Here is a 17335-nt window from a genome sequence, read left to right as displayed (position 1 = left end):
ATGTTCTAGATCTCCATAGCCCTCAAGATTTGCCAGTCTCAAGTGGACTTCTGTGCTATGGGAGCCATCCCCAAAGCGTGTCCCTCAAAGTCCTCAGGGATAGACACATTTGGGTACATATGCCCCAGGATGGCCTACATTGCCTTGGCCAGATTTCCGGAAAAGAGACCTCTTGCTCGTCACCCTCTCTCTCTCTCCTCACCTGCTGCTGCGTTTTGCCCTTGCTCTTGCATAGTAAGCTTCATAAGATTTCGGTTTCAGCTCCAGGGCCTTAGTAGCAAATTCCTCCGCCATTCCAAAATCCTGTCATTACAATAGGTGTGCAAATGAGTCATTGAAGAGATATGAAAAATAGACAATTTGGGAATAAAACAGAATATATGTACATTTCTTTGACATTTACGGATGGAACACCTGGGATTCTCAACATGCCTGGCATGGCTCTAGCCATGTGGCCCAGACTGGAAGTTCCTTCTGCCTTTGCCCTGTGTGGCCCTGCAACAGCTCCTGGGAATTTATCTGCCCAGAATCATTAAAATACTTTTAATGTGCCTTCCTTCTGCTTTTCTAAGGAAGCTCCTTCCAGCCCAGAAGCCAAATGTGAACCCAATGCAGCTCCTGAAGTTGGAAACCTGACCCCTTGATACACATGCGCGTAGGAAGGCAAACACAGCCATGTGCCTCTCACGGGGCCTCAACCTACCCCCCAGCTTCCTGTCACACCCACTATTCCTCTGCTTCCTAAGGGGTGAGTGAGGTCCAGCAGGATGAGGTCTATGGAAAGGAGAGCTGCACCGACCATGGAGACTAGATGGGGTCGGGGTGCCGGACAGACTTGGGTTCAGTCCTCTGGTCAGCCACATAGCCCCTCACAGGGGCTGGTGTGTTTTCTCATCCATACCTACTTCGCAGGTGGGATGAAGCGTGATGACGCGTTTGAAAGCCCCAAACACCATTTCTGGCACATAGCAGATGCTTAGTAAATGGCCTTGTCCTTCTCTTAACTGGTTCCTTACTTAGGAAGCATTTAAAACAACAACAAAAATACAGTAAGAGAGGGCCCTGGCTGTGACTGGCGTTCGTGCGATCACCTCATCTCCTGCTCACTGAGGCTCCCTGGAGGAGCGTGGTCTCATCTGTCCTCATCTGAGAACCCTGGGAACAGGGGCCTGGGGAACAAAGCCATCGTTTTAAAGATACCCCTCCATACTGAGCTAAAAGGAGAGTTCTTTCTCTTCCTTCATTCAATGTCAAAGCCTCAGGACAGCACAGTAACCTCTGGTGACGCGTGTGATTCCAGAGGCAGAACAAAGGCCTGGGGCACAGGTGGAAATCAACGAGGGAAAGTAACGAGCCATCTCGGACTGAAGAAGGCAGACCTCGGCTGCTTCGTACAGTGCTGGTCACGGGAGCTGCCTGCTAACTGTTCTGAGCAAGTGTGGAGCTAGAGAGGGAGCATTCCATCTTCCGGGAGTCATCATCTATCACTACTCTGTTTCCGATCCTATCTTTTAATGTTTTTCTTTTTCTTTTGGACAATCATCATGTCTGGCAAGATGAGAACGCTTTTGAGAAGTAGATTATTTGTTTAAGCAAAAGAGAAGGCAACGGACTGGCACTGGCTCCGGAGTGTTGTCTCATTCTCACTGGCTGGTGCCCCGGGGGACCCTGGGTACCGCTGGTCTGGTTCTGTTCCACAGAAGAGCCTCACTGCCTTCCCCTGGGGCATCCCCTTCCCACAGGAACCGCTACCCTGGCCGCACTCTCCTCAGCACCGTGGGGCAGCGCTGCCTCTTCGGGCCATAACTGTGTTCTCTGGGACACCCAGGCTCTTCTCATTGCCAGGGTTTAGATGGAGGATGCGAAGGTCGCACACACATGCTCTGGACTTGACAGCGGACCTCTTGCCCCTGCAGCTGAAATCTCACTTCCGCACAGCTGAGCTCTCTACTCATCAGCATTCTTTTTTGGGGTGGATTGTTTTTAGCTCCTGAGGAACTGTGAGACTTCAGGCAGGGGGTTATCAGAGGTTCCTGACACGATCTCAGCTATTCCCAGTCTCTGAGAAAGGATTCTTGGCCTGGGAGCATCTGCGTGTCACGTGAGCAGTGGCTGAGGGCACCAGACACTGTTCCTGCACGGCAGGCAAGAAGGACCAAGGACTACTTGGGGGGTAACAGAGGGCCAGGAAGAGTTCTAAGATTCCCTCTGTGACAAGAAGGGACACGGCATGCTGGAGTAAAAAGATGAGGAAAGGAGCGAAAAGTTCAAGATTAGCCTTTGAAATAAACCTTGAAGTCCATGGTCCTGAGTCCTCTCTCCAGCCCTTCCTTAAGTGACTAGGGGTCTACTAGAAAGGAAGGGAGTGACTACAATTAATATCTACTTGCAGCTAGAATTCTAGCCACCACCTGCTCTCACATTTTCCCAAAGACCAGAAAACTGACTTGGGGGTAGGAGACGACGATGATCGTATTCTAATCACTTTCAGTGTGAACTAAAAATTCAGAAAGCACCAAAAGTGCCCACAGCATTAACTTTTTCACAGTTTAATATACGGATTGTGCTTAGACTTGATTTCTTTCAAATTGCAAATGTCAGTGCTCTGTGAAGGACAACCAAGTTCCAAATGGGGCCGAGAACGATTTTAGGGGCCTGGTAAGAGCCAGTGAGTGACGTGGGCTGTCAGCTTCCAGGGCCGTAGAAAGCAGCTGGGAGGAGAGGGACTTACGTTCATTTTCCTGCGACATCGGGAGAGGTTGAGGAGGAGAGACACCTTTAGTTCCCGGAAGGTTTTCAAGTCCTCACCAAACCCTTCTCGAGGGAATTTCTTCAGGGCGTACTGGTAACGCTGGGCAGCCTCCTTTACTTTACCTTTCTAATGGGAGTACAAGATGGCAAAACACACAGTTGGTCTGCTGAGCAGCTGAGGTCTGGCCCCGCTCCCTTCCTCCTCTCTGCAGTGATTATTAAGTTAGCCCTCCCAAACTCCAGCCTGGGGAGGAGGGCTGGCCCCACTGGTGAGAGCAGAGGGTCCAGTCTTTTCAACAGGAAACTCACCTGGCAGGAAGGGCAAGGTTGAAGGGGATACCCAAGGCACAAGCCAGAGAACTAACACCTGGAACCCCCAGCTTCCCGACCAGATTCCCAAGAGACTGATCTTGCTCATTTCAAAGGAGCTTTTTCTTAACCTGATCTCCTTGGGACACATATCATTTCCTAGTCCCAACCTCTCTAGAGTTACTACTACTTCTTTACTTTTGGCTTGCCTGGAAAACTCTTCCATTTGATGCTCCTCCTTGCCAGTCCTCTAGAAGAGGTCATTCTCTTCCTCACAAAGGAGGTGGGAGCTAAAACGGTCTACCCGTTGCTTCCCTAATCTCAATGCATAAAGTGGTATGTCAGTGTTCCCGTTTTTAGAAAAGCCTCGGGGTAGGGTGGTGGTAGAGAAGTTTAGAATTTGTGATTCATCTGTGTAGGAGGGACTTTCCAAGATGAAGTAAATCTATGACCAATTTAGGGACCTGGTAACAGGGGCCCTGAACTTTCCTTACATTTTGTGTCCGAAAATCTATCAGCTAATAAATACACATATACATACACACATGAATAAATAAAAATAAAATAAATGAAAATCTATCAGCTGAGCTCAGAATGATGCAGGAGGCATCTCCCATTCATTTAGCTGATCTTAATCTGCTGTATTCCTTCTGTAGCAACTCCACCAGGGAGTCTAATCTTTTCATTTTCTCTTCAGCACCTTTCATTAAGGAGAGATCTGTAGTCTACCAAGGTAGAATTCTGGGTGGGAACAGTAGTAGCTCTGCCTGTTCTCATTAGGAGGTAGGACTCCTTGTGTTGGAATATGAGAAGCTATATTATAACCAGGGCTTAGATTCTTGAGAGCAATGCTATCCCCAAGTCCATAAATAGGACACCTAGAGTTAATGAGGCCCTTCTTGGAAGTCATGTGAAATCCTGGGTGGGTCAGGACTCGAGTTTCCTAGAAGCCCAAGATTCCTAGATTATCATGACATTACACGGAGCATCCTCAGGAAACACAACTCTTCCCCCAGGAACTCAAAACATTCCTTACACAGGGGTGGGTGGAAGGTGGTAATAATGTGCTTCATAATCATTTCGCATCTTTGGGCCTCTGATATTTCAGTGAGGTTGGATTTATGTTTACCTTTAGGAGAAGAAGACGCTGCTAATCCTAACCAGATAACTGTGACATGTGATCTTCTTCTTCATTTTTTTTTTTTTTTTTAATTTAAGTAATCTCTACACCCAACGTGGGGCTCTAACTCACAACCCTGAGATCAAGAGTCGCAAGCTCTTCTGACTGAGCCAGCCGGGTGCCGTGTCATGTAATGTTCTTTTGGGATTTCCTACAGGCCGTGGGAGAGAGTCTGTGTTAGGGCACTGGAGTCTTCAGCTTGAACTGTGACTACAAAAAGACTCCATACTTTTTTTGTTGTCATTCAGTGAGTGACTTTAAGAAAATCTTATAATTGCTATTTGTCTTGCTTTCCTTATCTTACTCAGGGATGTTGACAAGCTATTATCACTACAGACTTTTAAATCTATATTTATATATTAAATATGAAAGCAAAGATCATTGTCTCTTTCCCACAGACTAAAAAATAGCTGTACTACATAATTTTATTTTACTTGTCCCATGAGTTTCCAGGTCCCACTTAGCAGATTCCACGCAGAATCTAGGTAACTGCCTATAAGTGACCAGATAAAATTAGGTCTTCAAGTTGATCAGCTGCAGGCTTATGTAGGCCACTCTTGCCCTCTTGTTGGGAAATTAAAAACTCAGGATGGTCTACATAGGAGCCCATCATTGAGGGATGGCATTCTCCCTTTGCCTCTAGAGCCGAGGATGAGACTGTCAAGACTTTAGTAGATTCTACAGGTAGAGAACAGTCAGTGGCTGCTTTGAGGAAACTGTTCCTTCCTCCCCTCACCTTATAAAACATGTCCCCCTCTTCCATCAGCTTGCTCAACAGGATGATCATGATGTCTGGTTTGGAGGTGGCCATCGCCCATGTGGCTGGACCTGTAGTGTACAGGATGCATGATGGGTAAAAAACTCAGACAATGTAAGGGTGGCAGGAAGCTAGGTGAAAAAAACATCCTGGGGGATTTCTGCTGAGAGAACAACTTGCTCATCGTTTAGATCTGGGAGTATCTTAGGGACTCCCACTGCCAAGAAGCTGCGCTGGATTTGTATTCACCTTAAAATAAGAACATCTGAACTGTCTGAGCCTGCACCACAGGAGGGCAGCAAAGCCTGCCAACGTGTTGTATTTGGGCAGGCCATGGCTTAGTCTGGAGTTGTTTTAAATGAGGTCATTGCGAGAAAGAGTTTACATTCAATGTCACCAAGAGATTTAAAAAATCCAAAAAGGGCAGTTTATTTTAGAACCTGGGACTCAAAATCCCTAGCTGTTTAGTCTCTTAATTTAAAAATATGTCCTTTGCAGAAAGGGGAACCATTAAAGATTCTAAAGGCTCCCTTAATTTTAAGTAAGTATCGAATAGGCCTCCCTGGGATTTACTTTGAATCAGGAGCACAGTTCGAATGTCAAAAGACGTGAAACAAGCCAACATGACTGAGGACTACTTTACCCACAAAGAGAAAGAAGAGGTTAAACTGATTAGTTTATAGACGCCTGAATTATTTACCAACTAAGCTTTTCAGGGTTAGTTATCAAAAGTTCAAGTTATTCTCTACAACAGTCGTTAAAAAAAATCTTCTTTTAAGGTGAAGTAAATTAAAAGATTAGAGGTGTAGGGAACTCATGCAGGCTAAATCAAAGAGGAGAAGGCAAAGCTGACCAAGCCATCAGACCACGCCTGATGCTGACAGCGGTGAAATATACCTCGTGGGCGACTCGGTAACGTCTGACAACCTTCAAAGAAAGGAGAAAACAAAAAGTTGTAGGAGAGGAAAAAAAAATGGATGAAGGTGAAAAAAAAAAAAAAAAAGAAGGAAAAAGCAGCAGTGAGAGGCAGGCAGCAAAAAAGCCAGCACATCAGCCAGCCCTCGCCTACAAGTCTGTGGGACGGGGGCGCGGGCGGGACGGCAGCAGCAGGGACCGGAGAGTCTGAAGCACATACAGAGCAGGGGAAAGCAGAGGCTCACGGCAGTGCGGGGACCAAGGATGCTCACGGGTGGGGCTGGCACAGAGGCGCTGGCCCGAAGACGTGCTTAAGGTTAGAGCAGCCTCGTGGCTAAGGCGACCAGGGGCACGGCAGATAACCGGGTGATTCTGGACACAGAGTAGTGGCAACCATGGCTCAGAGGGCGCTTTCTCTGGGCCAAGAGCCTTTCCGTTCACTTGGACAACAACTGGGCCAGGGCAGAGGGGGAGCTATACACATTCACACCAAACACCCAGGGCAGCCAGACCACTGGACCAGTCTGGCCCCCGGGCACAGATGGCCAGGACCTTCTTCCTTTCTCCTACCTATCTTGGCTCCTTTCTTCAGAAGAGTGACAACAACAGAAGTGTTCCGGCACCCCACTGCTCGATCCAGAGGGCGCATTCCGCTATAGTCGACGTGCTCGATCATGGCCCCGTGATCCACCAGGAACTGGACCTAGGACATGGATCAAGCAGAACAGTTAACACAGGGCAATGGCTCCGCGCTGCCCCACTGAGGGCTCTGGCTGCTGCCTGGACTTGATTCAACTGCTGTCTGAACCAGGCTGGGTAGGTAGCCATGGGATTTCAGGCCATACTTGTACTCTTGGTCTTCAATGGTGTTTTGAACATTCCTGTCCTCTAGCAATTACAGGTCCAAGAACTTTCTATCAGGAATCATCAACATGTTACTCTACCCTTAACCCCCGAGAACATTACGGATGGAGAACCTTCCCTGTCCCTACCACCCAAAGGCCCGTGTAAAGGCACTCACCACCTCGGCATCACCGTAGAAAGCTGCCAGATCCAGTGGGGTGCGGCCGTTCTTGTCAGCGTGGTCCGTAGCAGCCCCATTATCCACCAGAGAGCGCACTACTGAGAGATGACCCTTCAAACAAGCCCAGCTGAGGGCTGTCAGTCCTTCTTTGTCCATGAGAGCAATGGAGGCACCTATGAGAGCAAATGTAGCACAGGGCTGAGGAAACACGCAACATGGGGCCATCCAGAGCAGGAGGGAAGGCTGGTACCGAGACTGCACGCTCTGTCGAAGCACAGTCATGTTTGCTCCCACGTGGGGAATCTTTTCATTCCTGCCTCACTTTTACTCATTCTCTAGGGACCATCCCAAATCCCCCTGTTTCCAGGAAGCTTCTCCTGGTTCACTGTTCACCTCGTCTTGAATGTGCTTAACACATGTCACCTTATTCTGTTCTTAATCTTTTTTTTATGTATCCTACTTACATGTAATAAATTCTCAGTGAATGCTTTCAGAACTCAGCAAAAGTCTTCCTTTTGTAATAGTATAAACTCCTGGAGAGATTCTCATAAAACAGAAGGAGCTCAGTCCATGTTTATCACTGGTGATAGCACCAGGCCACGCTCTCTCTCCTTAGAATGTGGGGGAGATGAACTGATGGGAAGAAACTGAGCCCAGGCCACAAGGAAATTCAGAGTTTAATTAAACTTGTCAGCCTTCAATGATCCCATCCTCACTCTCTTAGCCTTTTTGATATTCTACATGTTTCTCTTCAGTGTTCCTATGTTTTCATCTGTAAGGATCAAGCATACTCGATACACTGTTTTGTAATTAGTCTAAAATTCAATATATATTTGGTTCTTAGCCTAGACTGTAAGCTCTTGGATGGCAAAGGGACTATCATTTCCTTGCTAGTTTTGAAGAGTACCTAAGACATTCTTTTCACACAGTTGACATGGCACACTAACTAAATTAGGATCAACTTACTGCCTACAGAACACTTTCCAGGCTGCCTCCTCAGCTAGACAGGGGTCAGATGTCAGATCAAGCTTAGCATGTGCCACAGCTACGCTCAGGGTCTACGCAGCAGTTCTCTGGCCTACCATGTTTTTACTCCTAGAGGTCAGACAACCAGACCCTGTGGCTTCCCACAGCAGGATGAAGGGCTGGAAGGTACCATACCTTTAACCCTGATGACAGCCATTTATGTACTGGGTTCTCTTTTCACAATGGTATAGTTTACAATGAAAACATCGACTCTTAACACATAATGAGTTTGAATGTGGGAGAGAATCTAAGGAGTTTTCTCAGATGGACCATCTATAAATTCCCTGGACAGAGCCTCCAACGGTAGAAGCAGCAGGATAAGAAGGTTCTGGATGTATATTACAGATAAGCTGATTTTCCAAAGATAAGGAAAGCTGGAATTTAAGAAATTAATAGGAGATACATATGAAATAAACCCATATATTCAAAATGCATCCAAAATTCAATATGTAATCTTCCCCTTCTCTCTCTTCTTCCCATTGCAGTTAGTGGAATCACACGTCTTCCAAACATCCACTTTAAAACTTTGGAGTTATCTTTAACTCAACTGTCGTTATTTCCTACATGTAATTACTCTTTATATCCAAAATCGTTTTTGTACTTGGCCCTTCTCTTCTATTCTAACAGCTACCGCACCTGGATTAGAGCCTCGTTACTTCTCATCTATCACAGTGCTTCCTACCGGACCCCCCAGCCCACTATAATTCCTCCAATCAAATCTACTGTTCACACCCCTGCCAGAGGGATTTTTTTTTAAAGCACAACTCTGGCATCAATTCCCTTTAAAAAAATCTTGAAAGGCTCCCCATTGCCTTCAGAATTAAGTCCAAACCCTCTTTTAGTCTGTTCCTTTTCACTTTCTTTCCACATACGTTTCCAATTTTACTTCCCAAGAGCCCTCATGTACTTTACCAGACAACTTGAGTTATTGCCCCAAACCTGTCGTGTGCTGGATCTCCTCCTTGACTTTTCATTCACGGCCCCCTCCCTGAATACGAAACGTTTTTCCTATTCACCTTTCAAAGTTTGTCCTTTCCTAACTCAAATACCTTTATCAGAGCACTTAGTGTTCTCTGCTTTTCAGGTATTTATCTTCGTTTCACCCCCTCCTTGCCAGATTACAGAGTCTCGGAGGGCACAGATTACGGTGTATTAGTGAAAATCACTCACTGGCACGGCACTGGTATAGCGTTCTGCAAGTAACAGCGGCTGAATAAAGGTTTGTAGGATTTGTTGATTTAGTGGAAGTCTCTGATTTAAGTGTGAAAAAATGAAATACTGAGGATCCCTGACTTATGATGGCCTGACTTAACAATTTTTCAATTTTATGATGGTGCGGAAGTGATACGCATTCAGTAGAAAATGTCCTGCGGATTTTGAATTTGGACCTTTTCCCAGCTAGTGATGTGTGGTGCAATGCTCTCTTGTGATGCTGGCCAGTGGAAGTGAGCGGCAGCAAACCAGAAGCCACACGGCCATGAGGTAAACAACAGATACACTTAGGACCATTCTGTTTTTCACTTTCAGTACAGTATTCGATAAACTACATAAGATATTCAGTACTGTTATACAGTAGGCTTTGTGTTAGATGATTTTGCCCAACTGTAGGCTGATTTAAGTGTTGTGAACACATTTAAGGTAGACAAGGCTATCATGTTCCATAGGCTAGGTGTATTAAATGCATTTTCAACTTAAGATATTTTCAACTTACAATATTTTAAACTTGGGTTTATCAGGACGTAAGCCCATCATAAGTTGAGGAAGATCGGGAGTACAAAGACCTGCATGTCTGCAGTGGTAAGGGAGAACAAATCTCTGGAATCTGTGTCTGGTAAGCTTCCACGGGCGTGTGCCAGACACTGTGCAGTGATCCAAAGGTTATCAGTGGCTGAAGAGGTCTTGCCTTTTCCAGTAGACTTGGGTTGTTCTGGGACATTTATTCCTGCCACATCTTATCCTGAGAATCTAGGTACACCCCCTATCCTCCTCCAACCCCCTCTTGGCAGAAGTAAGGATAGATATCACGAAACCAGACTTGTTTGTTGGCTTGTATTGGAGAAGCAAGAACCACTTTGCATGCTGGGAGAGCGGTTCTCTGGTTCTGACCCAGCACTGCAAGTCTGAGGCTGTGGAAACAAACAAATCTTCTTTGGAGGATACAGCTAAAGATCCAACAAATCTTTGAGCTTTTAGTTTGAAATCTTAGAAGAAACCTCGCCTTCTTCTTAACTTGACTACCCTCAGTTGTGCCGGCCTGGTTATGATTCTTCAGGAGGTTGGCTTGCTTGAAGTGAATGTGCCCATAGATATATTATAGACGTTTAGGTCCAGTTTACTAATAGGGAAGGCTAACTGGAATGGAGTCATTAGGCTGGTCACGATCACACTATCTCCTACTTCATGTAAACGCTCAAAGTCCACTAGATGGTACTGTAGAGTCATCAGTGACTTGAGTTTTCCTTCTACAGAAGTCCACCCTCATTCACTCCTATTTTGCATAAGTGACTGAGGTCAGAGCAATCAAAAGGAGCCTGAAATGCTTTTGAAGGTGGTGTGACTGCAATCTCTTTATTTCTCATTCACCAGGAGTACGTGAATGTTATGTCAAAAGGAATTTATTACGGGGCGCCTGGGTGGCTCAGTTGGTTAAGCGACTGCCTTCGGCTCAGGTCATGATCTTGGAGTCCCTGGATTGAGTCCCGCATCAGGCTCCCTGCTTGTCAGGGAGTCTGCTTCTCCCTCTGACCCTCCCGCCTCTCATGTGCTTTCTCTCTCTCTCAAATAAATAAATAAAATCTTTAAAAAAAAAAAAAAAAAGAATTTATTACAATAGAAGATAATATAATATCCTGATTTCTCAAATAGGGTCCCACTGTCAGCAATTGTCTTAACCTCTGTTTGCCTCCTTTGGATTACAAGAAAAATATTAGTTGTACAGGAATTGATAAAAGTTAAAGAAAAAACAGTCCTTGGAAGATGAACATCTATTGAGTGTATATTAGAAAAAAAAAATCAAAGTTTGGAGATTACAGATTTGAATTAGAGAATTTAGAATACAAAGAATATCAGAATTAAAGGGTCCCACTGTATATAAGAGCAGAGGAGAGGAGATAGACTTTCACATTTTAACCAACTAGATTCATAATACATATTCTTTTTTTTAAAGATTTATTTATTTATTTAGAGAGAGAGCATGCACGCATGTGCACAGGGTGGGAGGGGCAGAGGGAGAGAAACTCAAATAGACTCCCCGTTAAGCAAGAAGCCCAATGCGGGGCTCGATCCCAGGACCCTGAGATCATGCCCCGAGCTGCAACCAAGAGTCTGGATGCTCAACTGACTGAGCCCCCCGGGTACCCCAATAATATCTATTCTTTTTTTTTTTTTAAAGATTTTATTTATTTATTTGAGAGAGAGAATGAGAGAGAGAGAGCTTGAGAGGGGTAGGGTCAGAGGGAGAAGCAGACCCCCCCGCCGAGCAGGGAGCCCCATGCGGGACCTGATCCCGGGACTCCAGGATCATGACTTGAGCCGAAGGCAGTTGCTTAACCAACTGAGCCACCCAGGCGCCCAATAATATCTATTCTTAACATCTCTTAGAACCCATCACTGCAAATCATGAGTTCCGTGGACTATTATAGGCACTGACCATGCAGCTCCGGCATCCCAAGACTGACCTTGTGCAAGTAGAAAGTCCACAGTTCCCAGATGGCCTTCAGAGGCAGCCATCATCAGGGGAGTACGACCTTGCTTGTCTGCCATGTTGACATCAGCTCCATGGGTGAGTAAAAGATCAACAATCTGCAAGTGCGGAGAAACAGGGACGAATGAGCCAGGAAGAGCTGCTGAGTAGACACGTGCACGTTGTTCCCTGCACTGGGGGATCTCCTCCTACTGCACAGGCAAGTCAGCTCTCCATGTAGCTTTCTACCGCAAGGGTCCCTCTAATTCCTGCAGAGTCCTACCTAGTACCATGTGATCTGATCTCGGACTCTCTTAAGGAGAGCCAAATGAGAATTCAACTCTGAATGTTTGACTCGGCCCCTAAGTGAAAAAGAATTTAAGATACCAAATGCCAAGATGTAGACTAAACAATCCCACAATGGAAGCTCCAACACAAGTCACTACCTTTGCCAGTGCCATTTTATTGACCTGTAGGGGTTGCTAGTCTGCCTGTAGTGAGTATTTATGACTGAAGCGAATACAACAATAAAGTGCCTCTGATAACTCTTTTATACTGTTTGGCTTCTAGAGCTTTTTTTCTACACAAATACTTCCAAAGATTCTTACCAATCTGCTTTCTTTTCCATCCTAAGTGTATAAATTAGCATTTATCCGGAATTCAAACATCTGGAAAGATTGCATAGCTAGAATTTACATACACCACGTTTTCTTTTAGCAAGTTTGAGACATCTGCAAGACACCTGTTAGCAGGGATCTTTTGGGATATGAACCTTCCAGAGGACCTGTGAATATGTGGACCTGTGGATATGTGAGAAGCAGGTCATTCCATGACCACGCCAGAAGTAGCTAGTCCTTCTATACAATATAGATCATGATGATGATTTTTTTTTAGAGATGGGCCATGATTTTGAATGTTAGGTATCTTCTCAATGAACAAGAATACTAATAACAAAGGCCCAAGTCCTCAAACCCGATGACTGCTGAGTAACCCAAACTTTGTGATTTTTTTTTTTTTTTTTCTCTCTGCTTCAGAAGTTCCTGTCTAGAACTCACCCCTACCTGAGGGACTGGAAGTAGCTACCCTGCTTACCTGCCAGTGGCCCTGGCGAACAGTGCTGAACAGGGGCACTGCCCCTCGGCGGTTTGGCTGGGCCACTGCTGCCCCCTGTTCCAAGAGCAGACGGCACACCTCCAGCTTGCCCCTTCCGGCTGCAGCTGTCAGTGCTAAGGGCAGAGAACACAGACTGAGAACAGGTGGGTCTTGCCTTCCCCAGCCCTCTGTGTAAGCATGGCAGTGTATCTGTGCTTGATTTTTTTTTTTTTAAGATTTTATTTATTTATTTGGGAGAGAGAGAATGAGAGAGAGCACATGAGAGGGCAGAGGGTCAGAGGGAGAAGCAGACTCCCTGCCGAGCAGGGAGCCCGATGCGGGACTCGATCCAGGGACTCCAGGATCATGACCTGAGCCGAAGGCAGTCGCCCAACCAACTGAGCCACCCAGGCGCCCTCTGTGCTTGATTAATGTAACTGCTACTTTACCTCCAAGGATGATATTAGCTACTTTTGCCATGAAGGAAATTTTTAAAGAAAAATCATGAATAAAACCACGTTCTAGTGGGTTTACAATATATGGAAACAATTGTAATAATACATTTATTAAAAATCACCTTTGATTAAACTTACTTGGTTTCATTTTTCCTACCCAGACTGTCTTCCCTACTTTTGACTTACCTCTTTTTTTGGTATCTCTTCTTAGCTACAAACCTTTCAGGGGTGTGTACGCGTGGGGGGAATGTAGAGAGAAGGGCCTTGCAGAGTAAGGTTTTTTTGTTTTATTTTTAAAGTATTTATTTAAGATTTTATTTACTTATTTGACAGAGCGTGAGAGAGCACAAGTAGGGGGAGCTGCACAGGGAGAGGGAGAAGCAGGCTTCTCGCTGAGCAGGGAGCCCCAAACGGGGCTTGATCCCAGAACCCTGGGATCATGACCTGAGACGATGTTTAACCCAGGTGCCCCAAATAAGGTCTTCTTTAGAATTAGCTAGGAACCACTTCTGGCCAACCTCTACTCCTGGGCCCTTAAACCTAAAGAACCAAAGCCAGGAATGGCAGTCTCAGGTTCTTGGGCCAGTTTTCTTTCTTTTTTTTTTCTTCTCCATTAGTTGAGAGAGAAGTTTCGAGTACATCCGCAACCATTTTCATATAAGGGTCAAACTGTTCAAGGTAATAGTCTTAAAGATGAGAGAAGAGGTATGACAAAGGCTCTTCTGAATATAAAATAATGGAGTCACCAATAATAAAAATAGCTATAGTGACTACAAGGGACACAACAGGGAGAAACTTAAACATTCTTCGTTTTGTGCTATTATCAATTGTATATGATCTCTGAGAGAGTGGAGATTCATGAGTGCCTATTTCATTCTCTGAGCACTGTGTCAACAGTAGCATGAGGGATTTGGAGATAGATTTTCTACTAAGTCCATACTTGAACAAATATATACATATATATTTCATTTGACCATGGCATCTCAAACGCATAGGTTCAGTGTTTTAAAGAATGGAGGAGGGTGGGGAGGACGGTAAACACTGTTAGAAGGTGGCAGGAATTATGCTTTTAAAGAAAGAGGATAGAGAGCTTTGTTCCCAAACTGACTTGGACACCTGATGTGGTGGCCAGCAAGTCCTTCCTTGATCATGGCCACCTACTCCAATGGCAAATCAGAAAAAGATAGTATTTGGCAAGTGCAGATAATATTTCAGTTTGCAAAAGTTCGTAGCTAATCAGGAAAGCAACTGAGATTCAAATCAAATGGTCACTTGAAATTTTTTTCATTCAAGGGCAACTGGTGGCATTTTGTCTTTGGGCTTGGTCAAATTCATCCACAACTGATTCATAAGCAAAGTCAAACTACCTGTCAAACCACTAAGATAAGCCTTCAAGTAATCTTTTCTTTCCTCAAGGGTAAGAATTTATGAAGGAAAATGTAACAGTTTTAGAAGATATATTTACTCAAACTAGATGTGTCTTGTCTTATGTGTATTTTCAGTTTTATTTTGGAACTCTTAACAGTGGCATTTCTGTCCTATTCCTCACAGCAGGCCAGAGGTTTATCTGAGGTGAGGGTCATTTCCAAGCCCTGAATGAGTGAGTACAGGTATTGATGGGTATGATTATTTACTTGACTAAGAAGTTTTGTGTCTTGTTCCTTACATCAAAGTGATCTTTGCCAACTTTATATTTCTTTTTTTTTAAAGATTTTATTTATTTATTTGACAGAGAGAAACACAGCGAGAGAGGGAACACAAGCAGGGGGAGTGGGAGAGGGAGAAGCAGGCTCCCCGCAGAGCAGGGAGCCCGATGCGGGACTCGATCCCAGGACCCTGGGATCATGACCTGAGCTGAAGGCAGTCGCTTAACCAACTGAGCCACCCAGGCGCCCTCTTTTTTTTTTTTTTTAAGATTTTATTTATTTATCTGAGAGAGACAGAGAGAACACAAGCGGGGGGTGGGGGCAGGGACAGAGGGAGAAGCAGGCTCCCCACTGAGCAGGGAGCCTGATGCAGAACTTGATCCCAGGACCCTGGGATCATGACCTGAGCCGAAGGCAGCCGCTTAACGACTGAGCCACCCAGTGCCCCAAGAACCCAACTTTATATTTCTAATAGTTCAGAAAAAAAAAAAACCCCAAAACTACAACACTTTAATTCTTGGGTCAGAACACAAAAGTAGCTTAAGAACTTGACTGGAAACCATCGTGTCACACACCTTAGTTTACATGTGTATATATAAATGAGCTCTCAGTAAAGCTGGAACAAAAATAACCTGACTGGGGTCGACACTCATTAGGAACCATAAGAATCATCTTGTTGGTACACGAAACAAATGATTTGGAAAATTTCTAACTCTTACTTTCTGATTCCATTTAAAGTAGCTATGCAGCAAACCTCACTTTTAATGCCCTGTGTATGGCGGGGGGGAGGGCAAATACATTCTTTTTCACAAAAGAATTTGTAGCCTGATGGAGAAAATATTGCCAGTATTTCAGAATCAAGCCTTTCACCAATGATGCCAGCTCACAGAACACTGCTGAAAACTTACAACCAGTGCCCATCTTGAAAGCTAAAACTTCTATTGTTCACTCTAACCTGGAGTTATATTGCTCTGGCTGGCGCATTTCAACTCACTGGATAACACATTTATATGAGAGGGAATGTTCCATTTGGTTGTTTTCTTTGTTGTATCATCTCTGTTGCTCAGGTTATGATGTAACTTGGTAGGAATCTCCAGCTGATAGCTGGACATGGTCATTAACACAGCTGGCCAATTTCATCTCAGAACAACACAACTATGTACAATGGGATCGGTACTTTTAAAAAAATCCAAGAGCAAAAAACTGCTTTGGCTGGATTTTATGTAAGTCTTATCAAAAACTGTTAAAACTTTTTGAAAGAAAGAAGATTAAGGTAAAGTCGGTTCTGTAAAACAACACACTGGTTCTTAGAGCAAACACAGCAGTTTGGAGCCAAATCTCTTCCTAAGAGACCAGTAACAGAATTTGTTCCCTAGCTTGTCAGCAGCTGATGAGATTATCTGACATAAATGGTCCTTTTTCAAAGCGAAACATCTAAGGAGTCTGAAGAGGCAGACAGGATGCAGCTCAGAGTTGGGGAAATAGCCAAAGTCGGCTTGGATGGGTTGGGGATACTAAACAGAATGCGGCAAAACAAATGGTTCTTCTGTTTATCTATTTTCAACTGTGAAAGAGTGTAGCACAGACAGGTCATGCAAGACCAATGAGAGACAGGTGGTTGGGGAGACATAAACTGATCACTGCTATCCAAAATGTTAGACATTTATTGAACTATTTGTCAGACACTGTCTCTGCTCTCAAGGAACTCAAGGTTGAGTAAGGATAACAGACAAATAAAAATTACATTGCTATCGAGTGTATAAGTTGTATGGAGGTAACAGAGGAAGAAGTGTCTGAGAAGGTCTTCAGGAAGAGATGTTCATCTGAGCTGGATGCTGAAAGAGAAAGAGAAGACTGAGAGCAGGCCAGGCACAGGGAGAGCACGTACAAAGGCACTGAGGTGGGAGACCGCAAGTTTATTGTTATTGGAGTTACCGGAGAAGCCAGGCAATAGATAAGGCTAGAGATCATGACTGGTCTTCTTAGGCTACACTAAATAACTTCATTAATGGTACAGGTGGTCAATAAAGGGTGGTAAGCAGGAAAGTGACATCAACAAAGATCACTCTGGTGGAAGTCACAAGGGAGATGAATCACGAAAGGCTGACAAGATCAGAGATCAGGCAGTTGCAATAACGTAGGCAAAGGATGATAAGGGCATCAGTTATGGGTATCTTGTTTATTTTGTGAACTCTTGCTTCTTTTGGGTCATAGGACGGTTCAGGCCCTCCAGAATTGCTAGATGATTTTTAATGCTGGTCCTAGTCTAAGCTCGTAAGACAAGGAAGAAGAGGGAGTGGTGAACAATCTAATTGCTTTTCTTCTGTACTGTTCCATAAGAAGTCTGTGAAAACCCTATGGGATGGGAGGGGGCCAGCCAGATGGTGGAGGCTGGATGTAGGCAGATGCTATCTGGAAGAATAAAGAGGCTGAAAAAGGAGGACAAAAGCAATCAGGATATTCTAGTGACCATCTTTTAGAAAATCCGCTCTGTAAAA

At 44.7% G+C, this 17335-nt stretch overlaps 1 protein-coding gene across 2 annotated transcripts in view; it reads right to left on the bottom strand.

Moving 5' to 3' along the window:
* Nucleotides 1–17335, bottom strand: part of TANC2 (tetratricopeptide repeat, ankyrin repeat and coiled-coil containing 2) — a 297008-nt gene that overhangs the window by 3720 nt on the left and 275953 nt on the right. The window contains exons 19-26 of one of the 2 annotated variants that reach the window (XM_044921763.1): nt 12737–12870; nt 11640–11763; nt 6934–7109; nt 6483–6615; nt 5895–5924; nt 4977–5068; nt 2732–2878; nt 203–303 (exon numbers count right to left, since the gene is read on the bottom strand). In XM_044921763.1, coding sequence (XP_044777698.1) covers nt 203–303; nt 2732–2878; nt 4977–5068; nt 5895–5924; nt 6483–6615; nt 6934–7109; nt 11640–11763; nt 12737–12870 — 937 coding nt within the window. The remainder of the gene's footprint in view (nt 1–202; nt 304–2731; nt 2879–4976; nt 5069–5894; nt 5925–6482; nt 6616–6933; nt 7110–11639; nt 11764–12736; nt 12871–17335) is intronic. The other variant, XM_021678492.2, reaches the window with a different exon arrangement.

The sequence above is a fragment of the Neomonachus schauinslandi genome, chromosome 15 (assembly GCF_002201575.2).
Source record: "Neomonachus schauinslandi chromosome 15, ASM220157v2, whole genome shotgun sequence".
NCBI lineage: Eukaryota > Metazoa > Chordata > Mammalia > Carnivora > Phocidae > Neomonachus > Neomonachus schauinslandi.
This window is presented reverse-complemented; position numbering and strand designations above follow the sequence as displayed.